The following is a 27,238-nucleotide window of genomic DNA, read 5'->3' on the forward strand; positions in this document are numbered from 1 at the left end:
TATCACGTTGTTTAAAATTTCAAGTTATCTAAATGAAAAACTAACCTCTTGGTTTTTTTAAACTATATCATATATGTGACTTAATTTCTACGCCAATGGTTTTATTTAAATCAATTTGGAGATGAATATAATTTATCTATAATGTTTATTTACCCTGAATTGACTGGTGTAAGACAGAAATAAGTTACTTATATGTTAAATAAAACTACCAGTTAATTAAGTTGTGTGTTTTATTCTTTGACATCTTAACCATTAAATAAAGTGCATAAATAGGAAAACATTATTTACAAATAAACCTTATTTCGAATATCATACATACAATCAAAAAACTTATTAAGAAAAATAAAATGGTTGCCAGCTTTCTTAGTTTCTTAGACAACATATTAATTATAACCACATTTTGAAAGGAACATTTTACATACAATAAAATTATACAACATTAGAATCGTCTTACTTACTTACTTAGTATTTAATTTTTATTATTATTTACAATACTTAAAACTACAGTTAACTTACGTGAATTGTGCAAAGCGCATATACTGAGGTAATAATTTACAACGTGTAAAATGGTGACTAAAAATTGACTACAACATAGCGACCCCTAACCGACGAGTTTTTATAATTATCAAATCGTTTTAAGCGATTTAAATCCTGTTTTATTACAATGACGTATAAGTAACGTCAAAAAATTAAAAGCAAATAATATATATAGATAAATCATCGAAGATACTGGCTTTTAGTAAGACTTTGATTGAAAAATTTATACATAACTCAGCCATAATTTTCATTAAAATGCATCCAACATGTATTACAGATTACAATTTCTTCAGACAACATTAAGCATTAAGTTTATTTATTGAAATGAAAGAAGACATTAATTAAACAACATTTTGTATTCATGATCCTATAATAGCTTAATATTATCCTAATTTTTCGAACATTTTATCGAATTACCTCTTAATTTTTTTTTTCCAAAAATGTAGTAACATCAAGTACCGAACATTTAAATTGTAATTTAAATCAGTCAAAACAATTTAATCACAAAATACGAACTAAAAAGAAATAGGTAACAGAAGTGTCATGGATAGAATATGTCCGCCATTTAAACAAGATGGCGCCACAGTTCGCGCTAATTTAACGCCCGTTCTCGTGAAAACCTCGTAAATTTTACAAGGCAATAAAATAAACCACCCGATGATCAATTACATTTATATTACAACACCGCTCCTTGTGATAATTTTCGCCGTTTGATCTTTTGGTTTCTCTTGTTCGAGATCATGTTTTGTTGAAATTTTCTTCCAAGTGTCCCCGAGCGCTTTGGTAAAGTGATCGTCGACGCCATTGTTCGAAGTTTGGGCTTTGTCATTTTCTTTTAATCGTGAGGTTTGAATTTTCTTCCAGGTATCACCGAGGGCTTTAGCGAAATGGTCGTCTACTGAAAGACTGGGGTCGTCAACTTCCATGGCGATGATTTTCGTTGGTTTTGGGGGTTCTTCCGTTTTGAATAGTATGGGACTACTGGCTCTATCTTTTGTGTTAGGTTTGGGGCCCGGTTGGACGGTTTCTGTGTTCTTCTTGAAGAGATTCATGTAGTTGTCGCCGAGGGAACGTCTGAAGTGCTCCTCGATGACTGTGTCGCACATTGATAGGGAATCTGTTGAAAAAGGAATGAGTTAGTTATAGTGGCATTAAGAGTCTTAAATTTTAAGGCTAAGCATAAATATTACAAATTATAAACACCAGAACCAGAACACAGAACACCTTTCTACTAGCTACTAGAAAATAAAATAATTATTATGAATTAATATTGTTTTCCCAATAAGGTGAAAATAATCGACAACTTTCGTTATGCAAATATCAAGGGTAAGCCCCGCATGATTAGTTTTTATATTCTGTTATTCATATTCTGTACATAATATATATTTAAATAAGTCTCTAAGGAAATATGAACAATAAATTAGTTTTCTATTATATGCATAAATTATTATTATAGAATTATTGATTGTCCATAATATCAACAGCTAAAGATTTGTTTTTCTTTCCAAAATTTTGTTTTTAGTTTTCGCTTTTTCAACATTTCGTGGAACCTTTTTCCTATTTTTATTTTTATTATTTACTATTTTTACCACAGTTATTACAGTAACAAAAAAGTCCATATTTACCAGGCGGCGGGTCGCTAGTCTTAATAACACTAGGGCGTGTGTAGGGCGGCGGCGCGGGACGAGTTCGGAGCCGCATGTCGATGGGTGCTTCGCCCCGTACTGGGTATTCTGGCGGCGCTGGAATAAAAAGAATGAAAAGTTTTATAGTATGTTTCTAGAAGGCTGTAGAAGCAATATCCTGTTTTTTGAAGTACCTTCACATTACGTTGTGGTTATTTGTAAAGAAAAAAATTGTTTTGTGGCATTACAATGTTGAATTAAAATCCTGTTTCCTATTTGAGGTGGTATTGTGGTTATAATTTTGTAATAACAATTCTGTTATAATGTGAATTTCAATATAAATGTAATGGAAGTCAGCAGACACAAATAAGTGGACTTGAAACTGAATTCATAATCAGTGTAATTTACATAGCAATTAGCAAGTGATAAAAACATCAAGTCTCCTACATAGTTACTTAACCTTACCATATCCATTGAATGATAGAAAAGGTAACTTTTACAAATAGTGATAAACTATAACAAAATCATTAAGGTCACAATTCCGCACTCCTTACTATGGTGCATTTACATCAAACGAGCTCATTCTAACCCCATTATGTCAAATAACCAAATAGTGTAAGCAGGCGTAGGGCATTCTTTCGTTGTGCTAGTTCTAATTTAGCATTTTTGCATTTTTTTGCGTTCTAATTTTGCAATGTTCTTATACTGAACAACACTGAATACGAGTTTTTGTATACACTTAAAGATCACGAAAGAATGCTATTGGTCTATCTCTAGCTCTGAACAACACTGAATACGAGTTTTGTTACATAAAAAATTCAAATGCTCTTGCTCTAACTCCAGCTCTATATTGATTTGATGTAAATGCACCGTTACACAATTCAAAACCCACCTTTTCCATTAACAGCTACATTAGTTTCCTCAGATTCATCAGAGAACTCCCCGTCGCTGTGTGTGTTATACTAAACAACACTGAATACGAGTTTTCGTTTACACTAAAAATCACAAAATAATGCTCTTGCTCTAGCTGCTCGTTTGATGTAAATGCACTACACATTTTAAATTCTCACCTTTTCCATTAACAGCTACATTAGTTTCCTCAGATTCATCAGAGAACTCCCCGTCGCTGTGCGTGTGCGCGCGCGCGATCGCAGGCGCTGTTCGCTTCTCGTTGAACGATTGCGAGCGTAGCGCCATCTTGCAATTGTCTCTGGAAGTTTATGGAATAATGTTTACTTTTTGTTAACAGAAGAACTTCTAAAAGTTGGTAAAAAACTAAAAGTACTGGCAAGTAAAGTTAGGTGTAGTGTTGTTACTTGAATATCAAAACATTTATTTTGCTACAAACAATGGATTCATGTCTAACATTTGTGCAATATGCACCTATACTTTTCTAGAGTTTAGACTCGCTAGTATGTTGAAAAGGTAACTAGAGACCTATACCTACTAAAAGAGTCCTTTTTTATCTACATTTGCTGTAGCGAATGTATATAAAATGTTTCTAATTATATATTAAAGTAGGAGTACTTTTGATAGTTCGTTCATTTGTAACGATTTAACCATATTTAACTGAAACTATGTACTTAACACATTTTATCGACCTTTACCGAGAAATCATAAACCTAGACAAATTCGCGAGGAGCTAGTTAATGAATAAAGAAGAATCACACATTAAGTCAAGGAAATAATATGAAATATATGAATTTTAAAATCTTTCTTGTAAGAAATAATAAATGCTATAAGAAGACGCTCCTGTAGCATGACAGTGCGTTACTTCAACCGGTATTCGAGTGTATAATTAATTATTATCTATTCGATTATATTTTATAGATGATGCATCGCATCAAAATTTTAAATCAATATAATATAATGGTTATTAGTTATTACCAATATTAATTATACACGTGATTGATTTTATAAAAGTGATATAATATAAAAATACCTAAGTATTTGGTTTTATTGAAACTAAAAAAACAGCATTTAATTTTTAAATGAATTAATGAATTATTAAATTGTTCTAAGCTCTAAGAAAATTGGTGAGTGAACTTAAAAACGTCATCTTTGGGAGCGTCCATAAATTACGTGAGGTGTTTTTGTCCATTTTTTGACCCTCCCTCCCCCTCTGGTGAGATATCATGAGATTTTATTGAACCCCCTCCCCCATCCCCCCATCTCACGTGAGATTTTTCAAAATGTGGGTTTGTTTACGACTAGTTAAAAATAGTAATTAATATTGCTGAAAGTTATATTAAGGGGCGATTTTTCAATGCTTGGATAAAACTTATCCGTCCAATAAAGTATTACACGATAATATTAAAATGTCACGTAAACTGTCAAATGCGGGCAATTAGAATACGTTTTTAAAATGGTAGTTTTATACATTATTCGACGAATAAGTTTTAACTTTTATCCAAGCATTGAAAAATCGGCCCTTAGTGTTATAACAAGGTATCAATAGAATATTTCAATCTTAACCGTAACATTAAAATCTTAAATTAATATCCAAAGATTACATGGACCAAAAGAGTATAATTCGTTTTGTTTCAATTAGAAAAAAATTGCGTGATATTTGCCGACACCCCCCCTCTCCCCAACGTAAGGTTAGATGAGATTTTACTCGACCCCCTCCCCCCCTAAAACAACTCACGTAATTTATGGACGCCCCCTTTACAATGACAATATAACAAGACTACTACTTTTTATTCTAACAAATAAATAAATATCTAGGTCTATATTCCTTCTCATGAGCTCATTGCTTGACTCTTGACGATAAGATCCTATTCCCTATTGTCTCTGCTACACAAATTACAACTCTAACTACAAAGTACCTAGGTCTATATTCCGGCAGGCGCGTGCGCCGCTCCCTGCGCCATTTGCCCGTGAGCTCTTTAGCCTGACTCCTGGGCGTCTCTGGTGACAGGGTCCTGTCCCCTTCCGATTCACCACTAGACGCTGTGCTTGGTGTCTCTGTAACAATATAATTTATTTATTATATACAATTTTAATCTAGATAGATATCCATTACTCTTTGTCAAAATAACTAAGTAGTTAAATGATAAAGATAATGAGATAGTTTTATCCAATTTTTAAATGACATCTGCCAACCCGCACTTGGCCAGCGTGGTGGATTATGGCCTCATAGTAGGCTCGTGTCCCTACAGTAGGAACACATATAGGCTGATGATGATGTATTTAGTATTACAACTTAAATTGTATGCATAAATATTTTATCATTTGTAAATAATATGTACGTTTAAAAATATGTATGTGTATAATGTAGAGCTATTATTAATTACTATATATTCATATAAACACTGTTCGCACATAATATGGCTGATAACCTCAATAGCGTAAATATTTAGCACGAATGTAAAATATCAAGTAAACATGCGTGTACATTAATTATTGTATGTACCTATATACCTACCTATTCACAATATGGTATGAAAGAATTCTTGAAAAAAAATAATGTGATATTATTAAACATTATTTTGTAAGTAAACAAAAAAATTTGGTGAACATAAAATTAAATGTTAGGTAAACTCTACGAAATATCAATTATTCAAAAATATAACGTAAATTATATTTAAGAAAATAACGTAAGTATTAAAAATGAAAATATTCAAAATTTCATTCCGAATAAGAGAATTAGTTAAAAGATTTATGTATTTAAACGCAAATTATCAATACGAATAAATGGTAAATTTTTTTCTGAACCAACTCATACAATATTTTGTCAACAACAAAAAAATCAATTTATTCCATAACGCAATAACATTATGAAAAGTACCTTTTTGTGAAGGAGCAATCCAAGGCTGCCATAGAGGCACATTAAATTTCGGGGAGTGAGGAGGTTCCATTGATAGATATGAAAGATCACTTAAAGAAGTCCGAGACAGAAGCAACAAATATTGCTGAATTTCCATCATCAACGCACTGAACCACAAGCACTCACATCAAGGCGCGATAAAGACACCAGAACGATACTTAAAAATTGTAACTGCGCCAATAATCCTATAGAAATCGGAACGTTCCCGCTCTGGCGTCTCCGCACAGGTAACACTGAAGGTCGACTGAATAAAAAACGAGCTGGAAGAGATTACATTGGAATAAATAAATGAGATAAACAAAAAATGAACCGAAAAGGAAAAAGAGCATCACGCTACATCCACGCGGCCGGACGTTGAGGCGCTTCCTTCGAAACATAACTACAGGGCGTTTTGAATTCGAATCTGCCATCCCAAATCCGATGATCTCCCACTGACACTCCGATAGCCGAGCCCAAGGAAAGTCATGTACGAATTGAATATATGCATTGTTAGTTACTCGGAAACAGGCCGATAAGTGACAACGAGGGCACGATCTTAGCGACCTCATCGTGTATGCACAAAAGAATTGATGAACCGAGATAATATGAATTTCTATGTCAGCGCAAATATTTTCTTACCGACAACCTCGTTTCAAATGTATGAAATATTTATGTGTACGTCAGTAGTTATGCAGTCGCCCGTTATGTGACTGCAAAAAGAATATTATTATCATAAACTGTACAATGGAACTGTATTGTTTCAATTTATTAATTTTTTGTCGTATTAGGATCACCCCTTATATGGGATACATCAACCTGTTCGCTCCATTCATGAAACTGCGTGAGCGCAGGGCGCGGGGATTAATGAACCCTCTCTTCACTTCGCCCTTCCTTTGCTAATACAGCCTTAAAGCTTTGTTAAACGCCATTTGAGGTTCTATAACCGAGGCAAACGCATGACAATCGCTTGGTAAGAATCGGCGTTACGTATGAACGCAGCAATTAGAAACAAACTTTATGACTGTGAGTTTAAAGATTAGAATCATGTGCACTGTTCTTACTAATGATAGAGTTTGAAATTACGGTGGTTGTATCCTTACAAGGTAATGTTTTATTTTGATGCGGTTGTAGAGCGGGCTGCGGGGAGAGGCGCTGTGAGAAGTTGCCGCGTTCTGTAGCATCGTATAAGCATTAGCTTTTTATTATTGTTTAATAGAGCTAGCCCCGAATCGACTCAAACAGGTAAGCCGACTGTTGGCGCCGCATCGAGCTAGTTTAATTAATTCTCGGATGGGATACACCTATTGTTCATAAAAAAGGTTAATCTTTCTGGGAATTTTCTTGTATTGATTGCTAGAGATAGTATTATAGCTGTAAGAAATGAACGACTATTATACGATGATATTGGAACCATCCCAGGTTTATAGAGTTCGAGACTATAAGTAATAGTGTTCATCGATCTACGTTAGACGAACTATCCTTTTATGTCGGAGCAAATACACCGGAGAGTAATTTAAAGCAGATCGCAAGTAAGTACCGCCCGTCGAGTGCAATTAACGGGCAAGGTGTTTTATTCCTTTTGATCCTTCCCTTTTATTTGTTCCAGCGCTCATTCAAGCGGAGAGCCACGGGCGTCGCTACCTGCTGTCGTAATCGACTATCAAGTGTCAAATAAAATTACTTTGGGCAATTGAACTGGTAAAAAATGTACGTAGCGGCTATCTCATATCTTTAAGAAGCACGTGCGTAAGTCTTCTTTAGGTTTTTTTGCAATGGAGTTGTATAAATATGACATTGTAATAAAACCAAGATTCGATTAACGATATCAATATGAAATATTACTGCGAAAGATTCTATGAAAATCTTAACTGCTCATTCATTTTCAATCATTAATATTGTTCATAGTTAATACTTAATACCTATTCGTTGCCTAGCTTCAAATAAACTACACATAACTAATAGGTAATATTTTATTTCAAGTATGAATTGAAATTACGTGAAGTATAGGTAAGTAAGATATAGAATTGTAAAAACATTTGCAAGTATTGAAAATATGTACGTACAAAATGATAGTCAGAATGCAGATATTTTATTGTAAGATAATCTTAAATTTTTTATTCTATGATTTATAATTATATTCTTCGTGTAACCTCAGATCGTTACAATTCATTAATTAATATCATCTCCACAATTGTAACGCGTTATTTGTGATTTACATTTATAAAACACTTGTGTACAATATTTAAATTCCTAATCAAATCATTCAAATAAGATGATCCTTTTATTGGTTTGAAATAAAACGCGGATGTGTGTAATTCAGTAGGACTGGGCAGTCGGCATGCGCAGTATGGCCAGGAGCACCGCATCCGCTCCCTTGAGGTTGAGATCGTAACTTAGCCCTGGGCCCTCTTTACTTGCACGCATATCGATTTCTACGTAATTTCAACGGATACCAATTTTGTAGAAGCCCGCTTTTTTTAAATATAAACTAATGTTTTAAGGCGTAACATTTGTGTTTTTGTAAGTATGTATGTTTGTAATGTTTTTACCAAATCTACTGGACCAATTTCTAGAACTGTTATACTAGCAGAAAGCCAAATTTTTCCTGAGTCACATAGGCTATATATTATAATATAATCGGGTCGGTCCGGAAAAAGCCGAGACGACTAGTAAGGCAACAAGAATAAATATATACATTTAAATAAATAGACAATCTAACAGACCTTCACATCTTTCTGTCACGGTATCGCGATTATAAATGACAATTGAATTTAAACTAACATAAAGAACCTTTAAGGCGGAATTAATGTTAATGAACCAACGCTTTAAAATAAGGTCTATTTAATTTATACTCTGCGTTTTTAATTAACACAATGGTAAGAATTATTTTCTTACCTTTAAAAGGGAATACGGTTGTAAATACCTTATAAGGACCATTTCACTGTTTATACTCTCCCTAACAAAGCTATACAAACATATGCATGCATATAGTATACATTAATAGCAGTTAAATAACATTGAAGGATGAAAATGAGTATATTTTTTGTTGTACAACAGGCAGTTTGAATACAAATGTATTCAAATACCAGGTTGCGTGAAGCCAGTAGCAGCGTCCGCAGCCGCGGGCGCACGCGCATCTAAATTATTTCAACCTTCAATATCTTTAAGTTTAGTTGATGAGAAATGATATATATTTATGAATGTAGGACTAGATCTGTATAATGCAGTGAATATCTATAGCTTATAGGACAACATCTAATAAATTCGTGTTTTAAATATATTTTGCTTGTCTTTGTTTCCATACATATCCTTTTCTAGCACATATAATACAATTACTCGTATGTATAATAGATACAATGCTTTCATATGTGCTTGAACTTCTTTTTTCTGTCTAAAATTTACGGACTATATTCTGCAAATCGACGTCAGGAACCTTATCGTGATTCTATAATTAAAAATATTACTCACGCGCGTTAAAAATATTTCGATCGCGCGTTTATAAATAATTTAAACTTAATTTACAACATAATCACCGTTTCACATCAAATAGACACGAAACGAATAGGATACCCTTTATTTTTCCTTTATTCTAATAATTGATGGCGTGGTTATGTCTCATTTTGAAGTTAACGATGCCTTAGTTATGTCTGAAGGTACCTGCATCTAGACATTTCAAAGGTGAAATGAATTATCAGCACGACTAGTTCTTACACATCAAACGACCTTTTGTACAGGATTGAATGTCGGTTGAATCATGACTCTCTTTGTGAAATTAAAATCTATTAATCTGAGATAATTTTTTAACTAAACAATGAAAAATACAAAAATATAAATTACATGAAGCAAAATTGCGATGTCATGCGGTGTGGGGTAAATGAATAGAATTTCCATTTCTACAGAAGGTCGCTTTAGCATTCGTTATTCGATAAGGTTTTTAGCTGGTTTACTCTGGTACTAAGTAGTAGGTATATATATGTATTACAGTAAAATTACAACAGTAGAAGAACTTGAAAGTATTAACCTGTGTAGTAACGCATTTATGAGAAAAATAATATCCGCTTTCTAAGAAGGTTTTTTAATTTCCCTAAATATGCAATTATGGTAGTCATTTGTTCTTATTTCAAAATCAGTACCTTTTAATGGTACATACCTATAAAGCAATGGAACGTGTAAGTTATTTTTTGCATACTAAGTACTCCAAGTGTACATATGTAGGTACATCTTATTTATATGGCAGCGTTGGCGAGTGGAGACAATCACGATATTGTAGAGGGCCTAAATGTCAATTGGCCTTCGTTTTAGATGTTTATTCATAATCGCCATAGTGGCAGCAGCAAACATCGACAATGTTGGGGCCAAGTGCCAACGCTCTCAATTGTAAAGAGGGCCATTACATGTACCAATTATTATCAAACAAGATACCGGGGTGTTTACATAACACGCACAGGCGGAAGGCGGATGCTTCTAGCGAAAGTGCGGGAAGCGACTTCATTCACAGCAGACAGCACACATTCCGCATTCTTTGCTTCGATTGATGTGTATTTTACAATTATTATTTTCTTGTCACTTTTATGATTAAGGAAAGTCTTATCGCAAATGTCACTTCAAAATTATTTCTTCAAGCAATAAAAATACCACATACATGATGACGTCACGCATGTGGTGGGCTTCATTGACGTCATAGATCAATGGATCATGTTATAAAAATATTTTAATTTGTTATTAATTATTTTGCTAATTAAAAGTAAGTAGTTTTTTAACACTGTAAAATACATTTAATTAATTTTAAATCGGTTTATTATTTATTATTGTAATTTTAAAGATCTGTTGTAGTTGTAAATATATTGAAAAATTAAGCTAACCCTATTGGTTTACATAGACAATGAAAACAATCCATATTATTTTGATTGAAGTTCTTAACAAAAACAACTGATATTTAATGTCTTAATATTATTTTTTATTACTTCGATTGTTATTGGCGGTTATTGATGCATAATAAAACCCGCATAAAACTTTTTACACACCATTAAATTGTTATCGAAATAGATAGTAGAGAGTCCTCTGTTGGAAGAACGTAGGAATAAGGGACCTCACGAGTCACGACCATGGCGTTAGTTGAAAAACTAGTAATACGTTTGTCCGTTCACAGATGTCGCTTTAAGAAATTATTTTATAAAATGATAATTTGTGTAATTCAAATTACTTATTCTTTATAGGAGGTAAATGTACTATTATTACAATTTAGTTGTAAAATGGACAGTATGAACTGAAATTTATTCTGATTATAAGATGATATCTGTTATACCTATGTGCAAGTACCAGCTTAAGCTGTCTATGCACCAGGCACTTATAGCAGATAAAATACATTATTAATAATCACCATATTAGACTAAGAAAATATAACTTTTGTTAGGGTTGAATATAATTGAATGAGGAACTGTTTTATTACATAATATAAGATACTAGGTTTCCGCCCGCGGCTTCACCCGCGCATTCAAAGAAAAACCCGCATAGTTCCCGTTCCCGTGGGATTCCCGTGATTGCGTCATTTTCCCGGGATAAAAAGTAGCCTATGTCCTTTCTCGGGTATCAAAATATCTCCATACCAAATTTCATGAAAAGCGAACTCTATCTCATGAATTACTATAGAAAATTGAATTAGGTAGACAAGAGCTAACTAACACAATATGTTTTCATAAATTCTTGTTCCACGAGTAAAAAACTACTCTACACATTCATTCGTTGCTATAACATTCCCCTTGTTCCTACGAAGCCTAGAATTAAATTTCCTCAAAAGATATGTGTAATTATTCTTGTCTCCAAACCGTGACGGATGCATACCGTTGCACTCTGTTGCGCATGGTTTCCACCCGTGACCTTCATGTTGCTAGCCTAAAACATCTACTTGAAGAGAAATACGTATATTTTACCTTTTATCATTCTAGTCTACGTCACTAACAAAAACTACCTAACTAGTTACTTGGTTGAATTGTTGACCAGATATCTATATTTTGTCATAGTCAGTCGAAAGAACAACTTAAAAAAGATACTAACTCATATAAGATCGCATGTGACGGTAAAGAATTGAATGTAAATTTTACACTTTTTTCTGAGAAACTAATCGTTAATATGCATTCTTTTGGATGACATTAATATCAACATGATATATCAACTATATCATTAATAAATTTTAATTAACGTCGTGAAATAAACGCACATTTTATAAGAATAATGTATACGGTGACATTGCTATATTTATTGTTATCTGATATGAATGCTGTAATATCATTAATTAGGATAGATGCAAGAATACGAGAATTTTTACTTCTTTTAATCTATTGACATTTAGAAGCTTATCTTTTTAAGGATACATCTCTTAAAATTCCCTAAATAAAAAGTAAAAAAAACTTCATGACATTATTGACGATATATTAGCATGATTGCTAAAGTAGAATTTTTTGATCAGATCAAAAGATATACGGTTAATAACGACTCTTCAAGACACTTTTAATAAATAAAAAATATTGCTAATTTAAAGAGACTGCGTATAAAAAGTTAAAGAGAACCTATGCAACACGAATTTCGCACAAACATAAAACATTTATTATGATTGTTCTTAATCGATAATTTTAAATAATCATCAAAATTAATATAACAAGACAAACTTGTATAAACAAATAAGCCTTAACTTTGAATACAATTTGCATTCAAAGTTAAGGCTTTTCTAACCAGAGCCTCTAAAATATTTCTCGAAGTATTATAGCGCACTTAGCATCTATCATAATGTTTTACGAAGTACCTTACGAAAACATACAACCTTCATAAGGCCATATTAAAAATGGGTACATAAACTTGATGGGCCTCTACACAATGGGCAGCGTTGGCCCATCAAAAGATCGTCGATGTTTGGCCCCATTACGTCGATTATGAATAAACATCTACAATTACAGCCGGTCATAAACATATAGGCACAATTATTGTGGCACAATTTAGACCCTCACACTATCTGATAGCCTCTACTCGGCCACCACTGCCCATTATGTAGAAGGCCCATAAAAACGTGTGCTAACAGCTGATCGTCCAGCCCGCCCCTCCCCGTATGCCATCATCACATCGGTATGCCGATTGGACACTGCCTGAATTGGCATGTGTCAATCATTAATAGCATGCCAATCTTGTTAGCACATTGTATCTCGTGTACAATGCATAAATTCTTCATCGTCTGAGGAATCTATTAGAAAACTATTTGTCTGCGTGTTTAAATATTTCATCACGTGAAAACTAACGGTTCGATTTCGATGAAACTTGGTATAATTATACCTTATTATCCTGGGCGTAAAATAGGATACTTTTTATCCCGAAAAAATACGAAGAAAAAAATAATCTTAATTTTTCAGTTTTATCCATAGACGTTGTTCTGTAGAACAGCGAACACACGTTGGATATTATTATAGGCTTAGCCGTATTTGGGTCCAATAGATATTTATAAGATGTTATTGTCAGAGTTACTCAAAATGGAGAAATAAACCATCCACGCGAAGACCGACATCCGCGCGGACGGAGTCGCGGGCGGAAGCTAGTAATGAATAAAGTACACTGTACAACCTAATTTACAATGTCTATAAAACGTTATCGATAACAGCGTCACTGTAAACTACTTTATTTTAAAAATGAAGTATTATATAACTTTCCAATACATACGCCTTTCTCAGCCAAGTAATGGAGGAGGGAAAACATTTTCTCAATATATGTAAAAAAGTTGAACAGAGATATTACCTTGAACGGGGAGGTATTGCATCCTACTGAGTCTACTGTATTTCTAGGGTTAACATTGGACGAGAAACTACAGTGGGGAGCCCATGTCAACACCGCTGCAGGTAAGCTCAGTTCTGCTGCATATGCAGTCCGAAAAATAAGGCATCTCACCGATGAAGATACGGCCAGATTGGTTTATTTCAGCTACTTTCATAGCATTATGTCCTATGGAATTCTACTGTGGGGCAGGGCTGCAGATATAGAAACTATATTTATCTTACAGAAAAGAGCCATTCGCTCTATATATAATTTACGTGCTCGGGACTCACTAAGAGATCATTTTAAGAATACTGGTATCCTTACTGTACCATCACAGTATATATTTAATAATATTTTGCATGTACACAAAAGCTCTGACTTACACACAAGAGTAGGAGATAGACACGATTATGGCACAAGGAACAAGAATAGAATTGAAATGCCATTTTTCCGATTAGCTAAAGTTAAAAATTCATTTATGGGTCAAGGTATACGCTTATACAATAGAATTCCTCATAATATTAAAGAGTTTAGTAGTACTAAATTTAAAACTTACATAAAAAATGTACTAGTTCAGAGAGAGTACTACAGTATTCAGGAATATATGGACGATAAAGACCCATGGAGGGTTGTCGCGTAAAAACCACAGGACAGTTCTTTGGCATATTATGTAGTTAGGTAGATATAAGTTACATATTATGTAAATTTATTGACATTATTTAAAAGAGCAACTATGGAGTTTCTTGCCGATTCTTCTCCATAGATACTGCTTTCCGAATCGGTGGTAAATGTTAAAATACTATGTAATGACGATTCGAAAGTGCTACTAAATAGTAGTCTAATTGAATAAATGAATGTTTGAGTTTTGAGTTTTTGAGTTTAAATATCGACACACACCCAGTTATGCTCCGACCTTGTTGCATAACTTACTGAGCCATGTACGTTTGTACGTGGTAACCGTGACATGCTTTGATGTATCGCGATTTAGTATAACAACCCTGTAGAGCAGAGGGACCGCAATAACTTGATCCATAACCTATTTTATTGTTAAAGAATTAAAGATAATATGGTTTTAATTGTCACGTAATGGATTTAAATCGGTATGGGATTGGGCAGGAGAAATTTCATAGTTGTTCTATGATAAACAACATACACCGATACAAAACTATGTATTATTTATCTAGCTCAATTACGTGTATTTTCCTAATTCCTGGCAGACCGAATTTGAAGCTAAGTATATATATTTAGTTTTGTTTTATTATTATTAGGTGGCATATAATAGTCAATTACTATGCAAACCATGACATGTTTCTTATATTATTTAAAGTACTAAATGTAGAGCAAGTATAAATTAATTTGCATACCATTTCTACTCTAATATGAATTGCGACAAATGAATTAAGAAGTAAGGCGTCACATAACGTATGTATATATTAAAGCCATCAATGCAAACCAAAAAACCATAATAATAATGTGATGACATAGTAAACTGTTAATGAAGGCTTTTTTAACAATTGAAAAACCTTCTCAGTAAACGACAATAACTGCTTTCAATGCTATTTTCTAATTGTTATCTGTCGGCGCAATTAAAGAGACGAATCGCAAAAAAAAACAGTACCTATCTATAAAAATAATATTACATCTCTGCGCAAATTCATACAGATTGCAGTTATGATTTTAAACAAACATATTATTTTTAGTAGGTACATACCGTTATTTAATTTAGTTTTAATCTGAGTATAATAGTAATAAATATTAATCTTTATATATAAAAAAACCGGCCAAGTGCGAGTCGGGCTCGCGCACAAAGGGTTCCGTAGCAGCAAATATAATAAATTACAGTTAAATCAACCTATCTCAAAAACTATAAGAGATACTTTGATCAAACCAAAAATCGTTGAAAGAGTTAATTAGCATGCATCACCTCTATTTTTTTTAGAATTTTATACCCCGTAGTTATAAAAATAGAGGGGGGGGGACATACTTTTTACGACTTTGAGAGCTGATATCTCAAAAACCGTTCACTTTAAGAAAAATGTTTTTTAGAAAACTTTATATCATTTTAAAAGACCTTTCCATTGATACCCCACACGGGTATGTACATCGAAAAAAAAAATTTCATCCCTCAGTTACATGTATGGGGGGCCCCACCCCCAATTCTTTTTTTTACTATTTAGTGTCATATTTTTGTAGCGGTTCATACAACACATATTCCCATCAAATTTCATCACTGTAGTACTTATAGTTTCCGAGTAAATCGGCTGTGACAGACGGACAGACGGACAGACGGACAGACGGACATGACGAAACTATAAGGGTTCCGTTTTTGCCATTTTGGCTACGGAACCCTAAAAATGAATCGCAAAATGTGTTGGTAAGCGCATAACTCGAGAACGGCTGAACCGATTTCGATAATTCTTTTTTTATTATATTCCTTGAAGTACGAGGATGGTTCTTATGTAGAGAAAACGTAAATATGTACCACGGGCGAAGCCGGGGCGGACCGCTAGTTAATTATATACTTTCTCAAAGTAGCGTCGAGTAGGTACCATGTTGATAACGTACGCGTAGGTGTATTCAATAGTAAAAAATAAAAATATGTATAATGTTTATCGATAAAATATTTCGCTAGCTGAAATTCTCACTCGATTTGCGATCAATTTTACGATGTAAACATCCGTCAAGTATGGACGTAGGTACTGAACTCCCAACTGATAACATACCATAGATTGTGGAGCTCTATTTACTTAGGTATGGATGTTTGTTGAGATTTTTAAATTTATTGAAGTAGAGTATTTAAATATAAAATTACTTTGTGTACTCATTTTTCAGTGTCCCTATTTTGAGTGCAGTATGTTACAGTTTTGTATTAATAAACTCGATGGTTGATGGTATTTCAGTAGATATGTTAAAGAATAAATAGTAAATACTATCTACTATTGTTATACATAAATAAACAGTTATGTAAGTAATAGTAGGTGCATTTATGTGAAGACTAAACATTTACTACCTAGCCTTGAGTCTGTCAATACAATTGAACTGCAGTCCATTGACGATCCGGAAGTTCAATTAAGTGGAGCAATTTAGAATTGTTTTCAATCACAACATATGCGCGAATATGTTGCATACATTTAACGCAATTCACATAACGATATATGTTAGACCATTGAGACAATACGCGACGTTCCGAATAGCTGGCATAGCTGCTCTCGCTTGGCTGCCAACGAAATAGAATCCGAAAACAATTTCTACTCCAGATGACTTCATTGGATGGCATTCGCGCGTGCGTGCTGCATGTCATTGCTGCACGCACTGTCATTCTGGCCGATCAGCCGATATCGGAATTCATTAATGTACTTTCGATTCGATTAGGTTTTTAAACACCAGTCACCTCTATAAGGTACTGATGAAAGTGCGTCTTTGCAGGATCACTCGTGCGGAATGGACATTTTAAGATTTGCTGTCAGTTTTCGAATATCATTCAACGCTCATCTGTTTTATAAAAAGATAGAAAATTGATAGAGCCAAAAGCATCGTTACATTATTATTGCTCAAATTGATGGTTTCTAGTTTTCAAATTTCAATACGTTAGCTAGTCCTAGTGGCTATAGTACCTACGTATTATAATCGGGTATAACAATACTCATAAGAAGCTAGATTTGTACTAATTGTAGACCGTACCTATTAGTAAACATTCACTCAATACGAATTAGGTTTTTATAACAATTTAAAATGTTGTTTTCAATTCAAACAATGGTTACTTCAATTAGTCATTGAACTATTGCGGAAGTGTTTTTGTTGTACAAAACGAAGTCAATGAAAAACTTAATTGTAAATTGCTTAAGCTGTATCTAAATAGTAAATGCTCTTAATTGAAATAATAAAAGGGAATCTTATAAATGTATTGTGTGTTACAATTTACGAACAACGTTTAAAATATTTTTAATATACATATAATATATATATAACATAACTATTAATAAACTTATGTATTCATCATTCGTCGTTCGTCATCTACGTTGAAATCTTATCTAAAATCGACTGCAAAGTAAACAGATTATTCATATTGAAAAAAATGCAGATTTTATATTTCTACGAGCGCTAAAACAGCGCATATGCACAGCAGCAGTCAGCACAGAGTAGCATACAGAGCACAACATACAAAAATAAGCATGATAGACACATTTTCCTGAGCGATATTAATTAATATTATTAATCATGAACGGTTTATTTTCTATCAATTTCTGCTTCGTCAAGGGTTTACAAAGTTATGTCTTCTATATCACCATACAAACAAAAGTAGCAAGACATTTTCAATGTACATGCGAAAGACTTTTCTTCGTTTCAGCTATACATAGGTACGTGTATGTACAAACAGTAAAGATATAAATAAATACTTAAGCAATCAACAAACTGGTAATTGTGGTACCAATTAAACACGCTCGCATCATTTTGGGACACGTTCAAGTTCCGTGCAAAAAACCGAGTCCCGAATGTTGTACTGAAACGAATGCTTGTTATTATAACAATAGTGATCAGTTGCATTCCACAGTATGTTCGTAACTGTAGTCGGCAACCTACATTCTTTTCGAAACCGTAACAAGCCGCCTCAGCGTTCCGGATACCGGCACACACGCAACAATCACCGCTGTAACGTTGTCGATAAAACCTTTTTCATCGTAACGGCATTGCAATGTTAGATTCTGCATTTGTAGAGAGCTGTAAAATGCTTAGGTACATACATAGCAGATGATTGGATGAGATTTCGAATGCCAACCTGATTATCTCAAACCACTGAAAGCGCTGATGTGTCTTCTGACACTACATAAATGTTGCACCATACGCTCTTCTTATGCAATCAAAATGGATCCATGCGAGACCATTTGTTAAAAAATTATAATAGCTTGATGAAAATATGGTATGGCTGGTCAAATATAACCATAGATTTTTTATATAAGTAAAATATTTGTGCTTGAATTTATTTTTGACGTGACAACGTCTTATACTTCGATAGCCGGCTGCACGCACGAAAAAACATAACTCATGCGGCGTTACCTCGCTCTGAGGCGTTCCATGTAGGCTTGAAGTGCAAGCGAGAGCGCGGAACGAGCGACAATAGGCCGTTGTCACGTTCAACTATCGTCAGTAAACCGACTTTACAGACAACCAATTTTTTTTTACTATTTACTTATCATAAAACTAACATTGAAATGTTATCAACACAATTGGCTACCTATAATATTTGTATTCCAGCTTCGACACAAAATTCGTGTTAGAATTCACATGAAGTCCGCTACTTTAAGTTCAAACACCATTGACAATATGTACCTATAACTGAAGAATATTTGAGCACATGAGTGTTTGTGTCAATTTCCTACTTAACAGCTAGAAAACCACGCCTGTCACCTGAATGCCTGTGTTAATGGACAAATAAATAACAGATCACGAGCATACTTATAAGAGAAGTGCCAAATGTGACGCTACATTTCTTTATATTTTCTATAAGAACTTGAATAGTGCTTTTATGGAAATTATAGAACTCAGCAAGGTATTATTTTTATCTACGGTTGGTTTTTGGAATGATTATAGGTACTGTGTCATCGGGATAGATATAACTACGTAAAGATATAGGTGAACTAAACAAAAATTCTTACTAATCTATCAGCAATTTAAGAATTTATTTATATTGCGTTCGCAGTTAAATAGTCCCAAGCCACAAAAAGCACACTGAGTAGACATATACAATTTAGATATTTTAAGCCAATTTCTACTAGATTGAATCAATTGCAAAGCCGTTTACGAATTTTAGAACCTATTTTTCTTATACAATATTAATAAATAATAACTAAGCAGTATTTCGCTAGCATGTGATAGAAACATTACAAGGTGGGAGGTACCCAGTGGGCTGATTCTACCCATCTATATAGACACGGGACACCGCTGACGCTCAGCCAAATTCCTCAGCGCTTTCCCTCATGGCTTGCGACCAGCGCGCGCACGCAAACCAACGAAAGTAAGTGTGCATGCGCCGATGTCGCGTTGCATAATTATATGTGATCAACACTGTTTGTAAACAAGGAATTGTCTTTGATGTTCCGCTGATTTACGTTTTATAGAATCATTATTGAAGTTAGACGAGGTACTAATGTTTGAGGGTTTGACGAAATTATTATAATTTATAATATTTATTTTTTTCGAGAACCGAATGTTTTTTATAAAGTAATAATACACCAACGTACTAAGTTGTAATTTATTGTCGTACAAAATAATCTCTTTTTCTGCGATTAAAGACTTAAAACTTAAAAGTCTACCAATGTTTCAATTAAATTATTTGGGGTAGGAAATATAAATTACTCTAGTAAATATTTTTCATTATTAATTAATTTTTAAGATTGCGTATAAAGTGTTAATTAAAGTTACTTTTAAAAAAGAAATTCCGGTTCTTCATTCTGAATAAAAACAAAAATTATCTTGAGCAGATAAAGATGTCCAAAATAATAATTGGCACGTGCACCCACAAAATTATTGATTCCGTTTGTAAACACAATAATCCTATTTATATTTAGCGGTTCAAATTGTTGTTTCGTAAGTATGCGGAAAATGTCTGCCTATACATTACGAGGATGTGACTATGTGAGTAATCCACAAGGATTGCAGTACAATAATTATAATTATTGATGTGTAGCTGTAGAGCATTGGTGAAATTGTTCAACGTTTCCTTTGAACTTTATATGTTCACATAAAATTCTCGACAAATACTAGGTACTAAAATTCATAATTGTTTTGCGATTGGTTATTTTGCTGTAATCTATCAACGTTACAGCTAAAATTATTAACCATAATATTTACTACTAATACTGATGAGTTTTATGACCTTTCACGAAAATGAAAATAAATGAAAATTTAAACAGATTGTAGTAGAATAGTTTTAACTCAGCAATATTTATTAATTAATCAATTAGATTAATTACTGTATTAAAATTCAATACATAGTATTAAACAAAATATAAAGAAATTCCTACATTTATAAACTATTTAATTTTCTCCTGTTCACGCACTTTATCCCATACCTACTCTCATTGAAATACCCCAAGACGGGTTGAACAAGTTACCTTCATTTGAATTGTATAGGACGCCTCCTTTATAGGTACGTCCTAACTCCTAATAGAACGAAATAAGAAGAAAAACTTAAATAAAGGATATTTTCTTCCTCATATTCAATAGAACTTTCCAATTATTTGCGCCTTCTAATGCGTTTTGCTGACTTTATTGGGAAGATATTGTGAGGCAAAAAAAGTCTACGTGAATGTAAATTAGAGTTGTAACAATAAAGAGGAAAATCCGGTATGGAGATACAATTAGATTTGGGCTTATTAAGACACTTATTTCTCATGAGAAACTTTGTAATACTTTATTTTACTACTTAACGGTTATATAAATGCATTATATTATCTACTTATGTAAAATGAAATGTTCAATTAGGATATAATATTTATGAAGATATAGGTACGTGATAATCCGAATATGATATTCACGAAAAACTGGTAAGTACCAAAACAATTACAGTTAAATTACATACCTACCTACTAAACATTTCATTGAGTACCTGTTCTAATTCTGGCAAAAAAATTGAATCTAATGTGCGTTTAAAATACATGTTTGTTACTTTGATGATAATATGATCTGAATAAAACTCCAGTACCGACATTATAAAAAAAGGTTCCGACATTTAAAGCGTTTCATTCCACATCTGTCGATTCAATTCGCTCGTATACATGAAAAAAGTAAATAAAATTATGTTACACTTGGCTGTAGGTACGTTTCCGTCGGCGAACGACTAAACAATGTCAGCGGGAATCAGGAATGTGACCCGCCTACAAGGCCAGATGCCGACAACCATATGGATACTGCGCTAGCTATATCTGAATTCCGAGACGTTTCTAAACATTGACTAATTGATGCAAATAAGTAACGAATCTATACTAATATTATAAAGTTGACGTTTCTTTGTTTGAATGCCCTAATCTCAGGAACAACTTGGTCAGATTTGAAAAATTCTTTCAGTTTTAGATAGCCCATTTATCGAGGAAGGCTATCGATAGGCTATATTATATATCATCACGCTAAGACCAAGAGGAGCGGAGCAACGCGGATGAAACCGTGGGGCGCAGTTAGTAATGGATATAATAGGGTCACAAATCAAGGCGCTGATGCCAAATTCCATGTTAGTAGTTTAGTTCATCGCTGAATTATATTGAGGTTGCTTTTTCATCACTCGAGATACTTTATGATACGTCTTGCAGAGGTTATTAGTTCTTAGAAATTATAAATGTTATGCAATTTGTTATAACTGTTCAATGGTTATCATATCAATCATAATAAAAACTGATAGAGCAGTCGTATTTGAGTTCAAATTTTAATTATTTTACAACAATGACAAAGATCACTGAACTCTTTAGCGTACAAGTATCCTAAAAGTACATATTATTTTTATTTAAAATTATATAGACTTACCAGATTTTTTGCATAAGCCTAATTGGGTATTTAATATTTAGGTATTGAATATACAGTCTGTCTCGACTAATGTGTTGGTTGTTTATATAATTTTCATCATTTTTCTTCATCTAAGCAATTTATCAAGCCAATTACCGAATAAGTATGAAATCACTTTATAACAAGATGCATTCCAGTCTAAATATACTAAACCTAACCTTGAAAGATCCTTCACGAAAACTGCTAAATCGTTAGCATTTTACGTAATAAATTTGTAGGATAAAATTATTTAAAATGTAGTTATGGTACTTTAAGAAAAAAAAATTGCATCCTTTTATTTATGGATATCTACTCAGCAATATTTAAAATATTAATTCATAATTACTATTTTATTTGTTTAAAATTTCTAGTAATAAAGTTCCTCTAGCGGTGTTAAAGCGTTATAAAAAAAAAAAATTAACACATCAAATCCTAGATTCATGAATCGTTTTTCTATAAATTAACAGTGCTTACACTACACATAAACATTAACTAAAACCATGTTTCTAACGATTTCTGTCTTCTCTTTGCAGACATTTGTTTACGTGAAACGTCTTCATATCCTCTCAGATATATCATTGTATCATGGACGTTATTAAATAAAATATCATCATGGATAACTTACCGAAGCCGTCTGAATCACTAGCAGGGTATGCGGGGCACGGTTGCACCATAGTTGCGGCACGTGATAACACGTCGAGAGCCGATTCCACCTTCTCCATTTTTAACTGAAATGTAAAGCTCTGAATAAGTTTTAGCTATACTTTTTTATATATAGCACTGTTGGGACTTCGTGATTCTTGTGCTTTAAACGCTGTTTGAAATTGATTATGAGGATATTGGGACTATTGGAAAAGTAATAGGTGAAGTACCTACAGAAAGCTGTCGAAAAGGATATAATGAAGTTGATGCCGCGGCCACGGGCAACAACTAGTTATAAAATAAAGACTTAGTTTACTTTCTATATGCATAAATTAAAGCTTACGATTGTCATGAGCGTTGTGCAATGTGGATAGCCTGAAGGGAGTGAAGGGTGCGTATCATATATGAAATTAAATGATTGACGATTACATATAAGTGTTAGTAATAGTACTGTAGTTAGTAGTTACGATCTACAAGAATGCTCATCTACGTATAAAATTTACTTAAAGTGTAATAGCCCCTCATTACAGTAAACACTTATGCGACGAGTTTTTGCGCCAATTCCGCAAAGAGCATTCGCGGACAGAGCAAGGAATTCATGTCTGCGCACGTAAAAATATTTGGCGCGCAGAATGAATGTCGCCGTGAAATCATAAGACGATATGCAAATACCGAAGCGGAAATTCTTCGAGCCATGTAAACGGCTAGACATTGGACAGACGCCGTTGTAAAGCGCAAATGATTGTACCAAGATTCCAATACCATTGGCTTGGGAATCAAGCCAATGTTTGAGTGGTGCTGCTCTGATGAAATGTAACAAACTACGTGACGATGACATAAAATGCTTTATAGAGGGACACATGTTCGATTGCTAAATCATGTTTTATAAATACTAGCTGCGCGACCGAGTTTCTCTCGTGAGATTAGCCCGAATCTGACGAGATGTAGACAGATTTGCTGAGACAACTCTTCAGTAATGTTATTTTTACCATGTTTCTAAAACCTAATAGTTATAGTTGATCAATTAAATCGATAATCTTGATGCGATGCATCATTAGCAGAGGAACATAGGAATTTTGATTGGATGCCACGTTCAGTGGCAGAATAAAGACTCCATGTCTAACTTGTTGTCACATATTATGTACATATCATATATATGCAAGCCAAAAGTTGCCTCTAATTTAAAAATAATTGACGAAAAAATAAACTAATTTTTTGACCACAAATATTTCTTATAGCTGAATGCTGATGAATCCACGAGGATAAAGTCAGCAAATTAATCAAAATCACCCAATATACCTAATTTTGTGTTATTCATCGACACTATCGATAAAATTATGACATAATTTAGAAAATATCGAGCGTAATGAAATTCATTGCCGATTACCTATATCATTCAAATCGTATGTTACTACACGAAATGGTCATGCGAGGCGTGTCGGTATTGTTAAAATCGCAATATTTCAAAACGCACCAATCGTTTCAGCTTCGAAGCGATCTCAATGCGAATAAGCAGGTCAAATATCAATTCCTCACAATGCTTTGTTAAATTCGCATACCGACCAAAATAATATATCTGTGGCCGTATGTATCGCGGACCGCGGTTAACCAGTTGATAGTTGATTCCATTAATATTAGTCCATTGTATTTAAACAAAAATGATATTCTGATAGCTCTTTATTTATTTGCACATTCTTATCAAGCGTCGCTTAATAGGTATAATAATGCGATTAAGGCCATTCCACACATAGCTGACATATTTTTATAAATAAATCCAACGTGAATGTTAATGAGCGTAATGGCTTGAATTCATGGAATGTGAGGATACTTTTATGTTGACGTCGAGATGTTTATCCAATAAGAGGTAAAGGGATTACAAAACGTTATGACGAGTAAAGTGCTACGGCCACGTTTATGTAAAGGAATTTGGTACAATAACCACAATAGAATTTTTCTCGCCTGACTGTATTCGAGCGTGAGTTATGTCGGACAATCTAACTTTTATATGTTATTGTGTCCGAACAAATTTGTTGGTAGAGAATAGTAAAAGGTATGCGAGGAATGTTATATCGATAAGAGGTTTAATATCTGGTGAAACGTCATTTAAATAAAACGATTGATATTGTGTGTCCCATTTCACAATACTTATGTTTTTAATATGTATTTTTATATCCGTATAAAAATCAGCCTAGTAGGTGAAGTCTCGTGCCTTTTTGAGGCATGGAGTGATGGAGCAGATGCATTTCACATCTGTTTCATCGATTTTCTTTACGGTAAGTATGTACCTGCGTGATTAGTTGAAGGCTGGCAATAATTAGCAAGCACCTAGCATAATTTAACCTTCACAAGCCTGTACTTTATGTTCGCGGTAAGTTCCAAAAAAGAAAGCCACATGGTGGTCGAACCTTGACATTCCGTATAAAAATAATATTCTATTTTAGTGTGTTTATATTATATGTATCGTGGTCCTAAACACCGTATGGTAAGGTTCAAAATCCATCGTTTGTGGTAAGGTATGCCCGCATTTGGGGTTCGGTGTTTCTTTACGATGCAATGTAACGATGGCTACCCCTGCTGTGCGCACGTGGCTCAAGGGGACAGGCAGTAGGGAGGATGGCAGATGTTTCGAATTTTATAGGGTTTGCTTACATCTCTTTCACTACTGCAGCTGCTCCTATTTTAAGAAATCAACGCAAATGTTTGGGATTTTTGTTTGTACTTGTTAGAATATAAGGCGAGATTATAAGTTGTATGAGTATTAAGCTTACACTTCAATGACTTTAACAATGGGCTGTTAGTTCATTACGTTTTAACACATGCTTTTACCTCGAGCAGACGTATTATTGCCGTATTAAGTACAAGGTAGGTAGGTACCTATATACCTAACTTATGAAGTTGTTTTACTCAGGAATTACCTAGGTAGGTACCTATGTTCTTAAAAAATTATTGAAAAAACATTTGATTTTCGTAAGGAACAAGCAGAGCACTCTGCACTGCCTTATGCGTGCTGCGTGAGGCTTATGAGACGGATAATAATAATTATTTATTTACCTATTTTTAAATTTTTTTTTTATTTTACAAGTATTAACGTAGGTATGAAAAATAAGGCAGAATGTGTTACATAAAACATAAACAGGAACATGTTCTGATTAAATATGTTTTATTATGAACTCATAGGTAAAGCTGATAATAATTATGTACCTATGTGAAAGCATAGCATACCATTAAAAAGAGTAGGCTGTGTCAATGATTGCTAAATTATGGACTAAGTAATGTTTTATTACAGAAACATGTTTGTTATGAGTAAACTTCTATTCTTCAATAAACTCGCCTAATTATGTAATTCTGAAATATTTTTGAGAGGGGCAATGGTGAGCGAAATTCCTCCTACGATATCCGTGTATTGGTCTAGCGAAAGTCTACAAAGGAGTATCAAACCGGGGTCACATTGGGCAATCGGGCGGAGTATTATCGACTTCTTATCAACGGGGCCATGCGCATGTGGATGCCAGCGCTTGTACACCCGTATCGTTCGCATTCCACGTTATTAACTTATTACGCGAGATTCTTCGCCACACCGAATGGATGCCCTCGCTACGTCCGCGTCGCGGCGAAATTTTTTGCCTGCTGTGATCGTGCTACAAACCGGTAACAACGTACTTACTATGTACTCACTGTAGTTATTTGATGCTCATGACTTATGTCTGTACAGGAGTTCGGTCGAATTAAATGTTTATGTTTATTGGTGCAGTAATTTTTTTTCCAAACTCGCTTTGGATAAAATATATTTTACAATTCTTGATATCCCTCATGCTATTTAACTATACATTATTATACAATAATTAAGAAAAAAAATGTTACAAAAAAACGAACTTACAATTAAATTTTCCCACGATGTAGGACAGCACACGATCAAAGTTTTGTTTGTTTATCACTAGATACGAAAGTATTTATAAACTTGTTATATTCACAAATTCGGATAGAAATAATCTTAAAATCTTTATTCTCATAATACGTTATCAAGTTAAACTCAATAATACTTCAACAAAACACCGGCAAAGAACGAAAATCAATAAGAAACGATTCGCAAAATAATCCCGTAAGCTTAAGCAATTCAACTACAATACGACTCGCTCTTTGTCATTACTTAAATGCGTTTCACTTTGATGTATAGTTTTCAATCCATAATCTTTTAAACACACTGTTGTTATTTGTTTATTATTTTATAAAATCCAACTATCGCGCCACGATTCTGTTGACGAAATAGTCGCGTATGACATTTGAGCCGAGCCCACGACGG

The 27,238-nt window shown here is 33.7% G+C and overlaps 1 protein-coding gene across 2 annotated transcripts; it reads right to left on the reverse strand.

Annotated features, from left to right (window-relative positions):
* Positions 1-212: 212 nt before the first annotated feature.
* Positions 213-27,230, reverse strand: Tgi (Tondu-domain-containing Growth Inhibitor). Of its 2 annotated transcripts, XM_090107132.1 has the most exons (6): positions 26,816-27,230; positions 22,922-23,024; positions 4,991-5,129; positions 3,233-3,372; positions 2,163-2,279; positions 213-1,654 (listed from the first exon to the last, which is right to left on the reverse strand). In XM_090107132.1, the coding sequence occupies exons 2-6, from the start codon at positions 23,016-23,018 to the stop codon at positions 1,209-1,211; spliced, it is 939 nt and encodes a 312-aa protein (XP_089963258.1). In that variant the 5' UTR covers positions 23,019-23,024; positions 26,816-27,230; the 3' UTR covers positions 213-1,208. The 2 variants fall into 2 exon arrangements, with proteins under 2 accessions (XP_089963258.1, XP_089963257.1); XM_090107131.1 differs by lacking the exons at positions 22,922-23,024; positions 26,816-27,230 and adding an exon at positions 5,953-6,132.
* Positions 27,231-27,238: the final 8 nt, after the last annotated feature.

Source organism: Colias eurytheme, chromosome 11 (genome assembly GCF_061535395.1).
Source record: "Colias eurytheme isolate Ceu_HAF_F1 chromosome 11, ilColEury1 Martin Lab GWU primary, whole genome shotgun sequence".
NCBI lineage: Eukaryota > Metazoa > Arthropoda > Insecta > Lepidoptera > Pieridae > Colias > Colias eurytheme.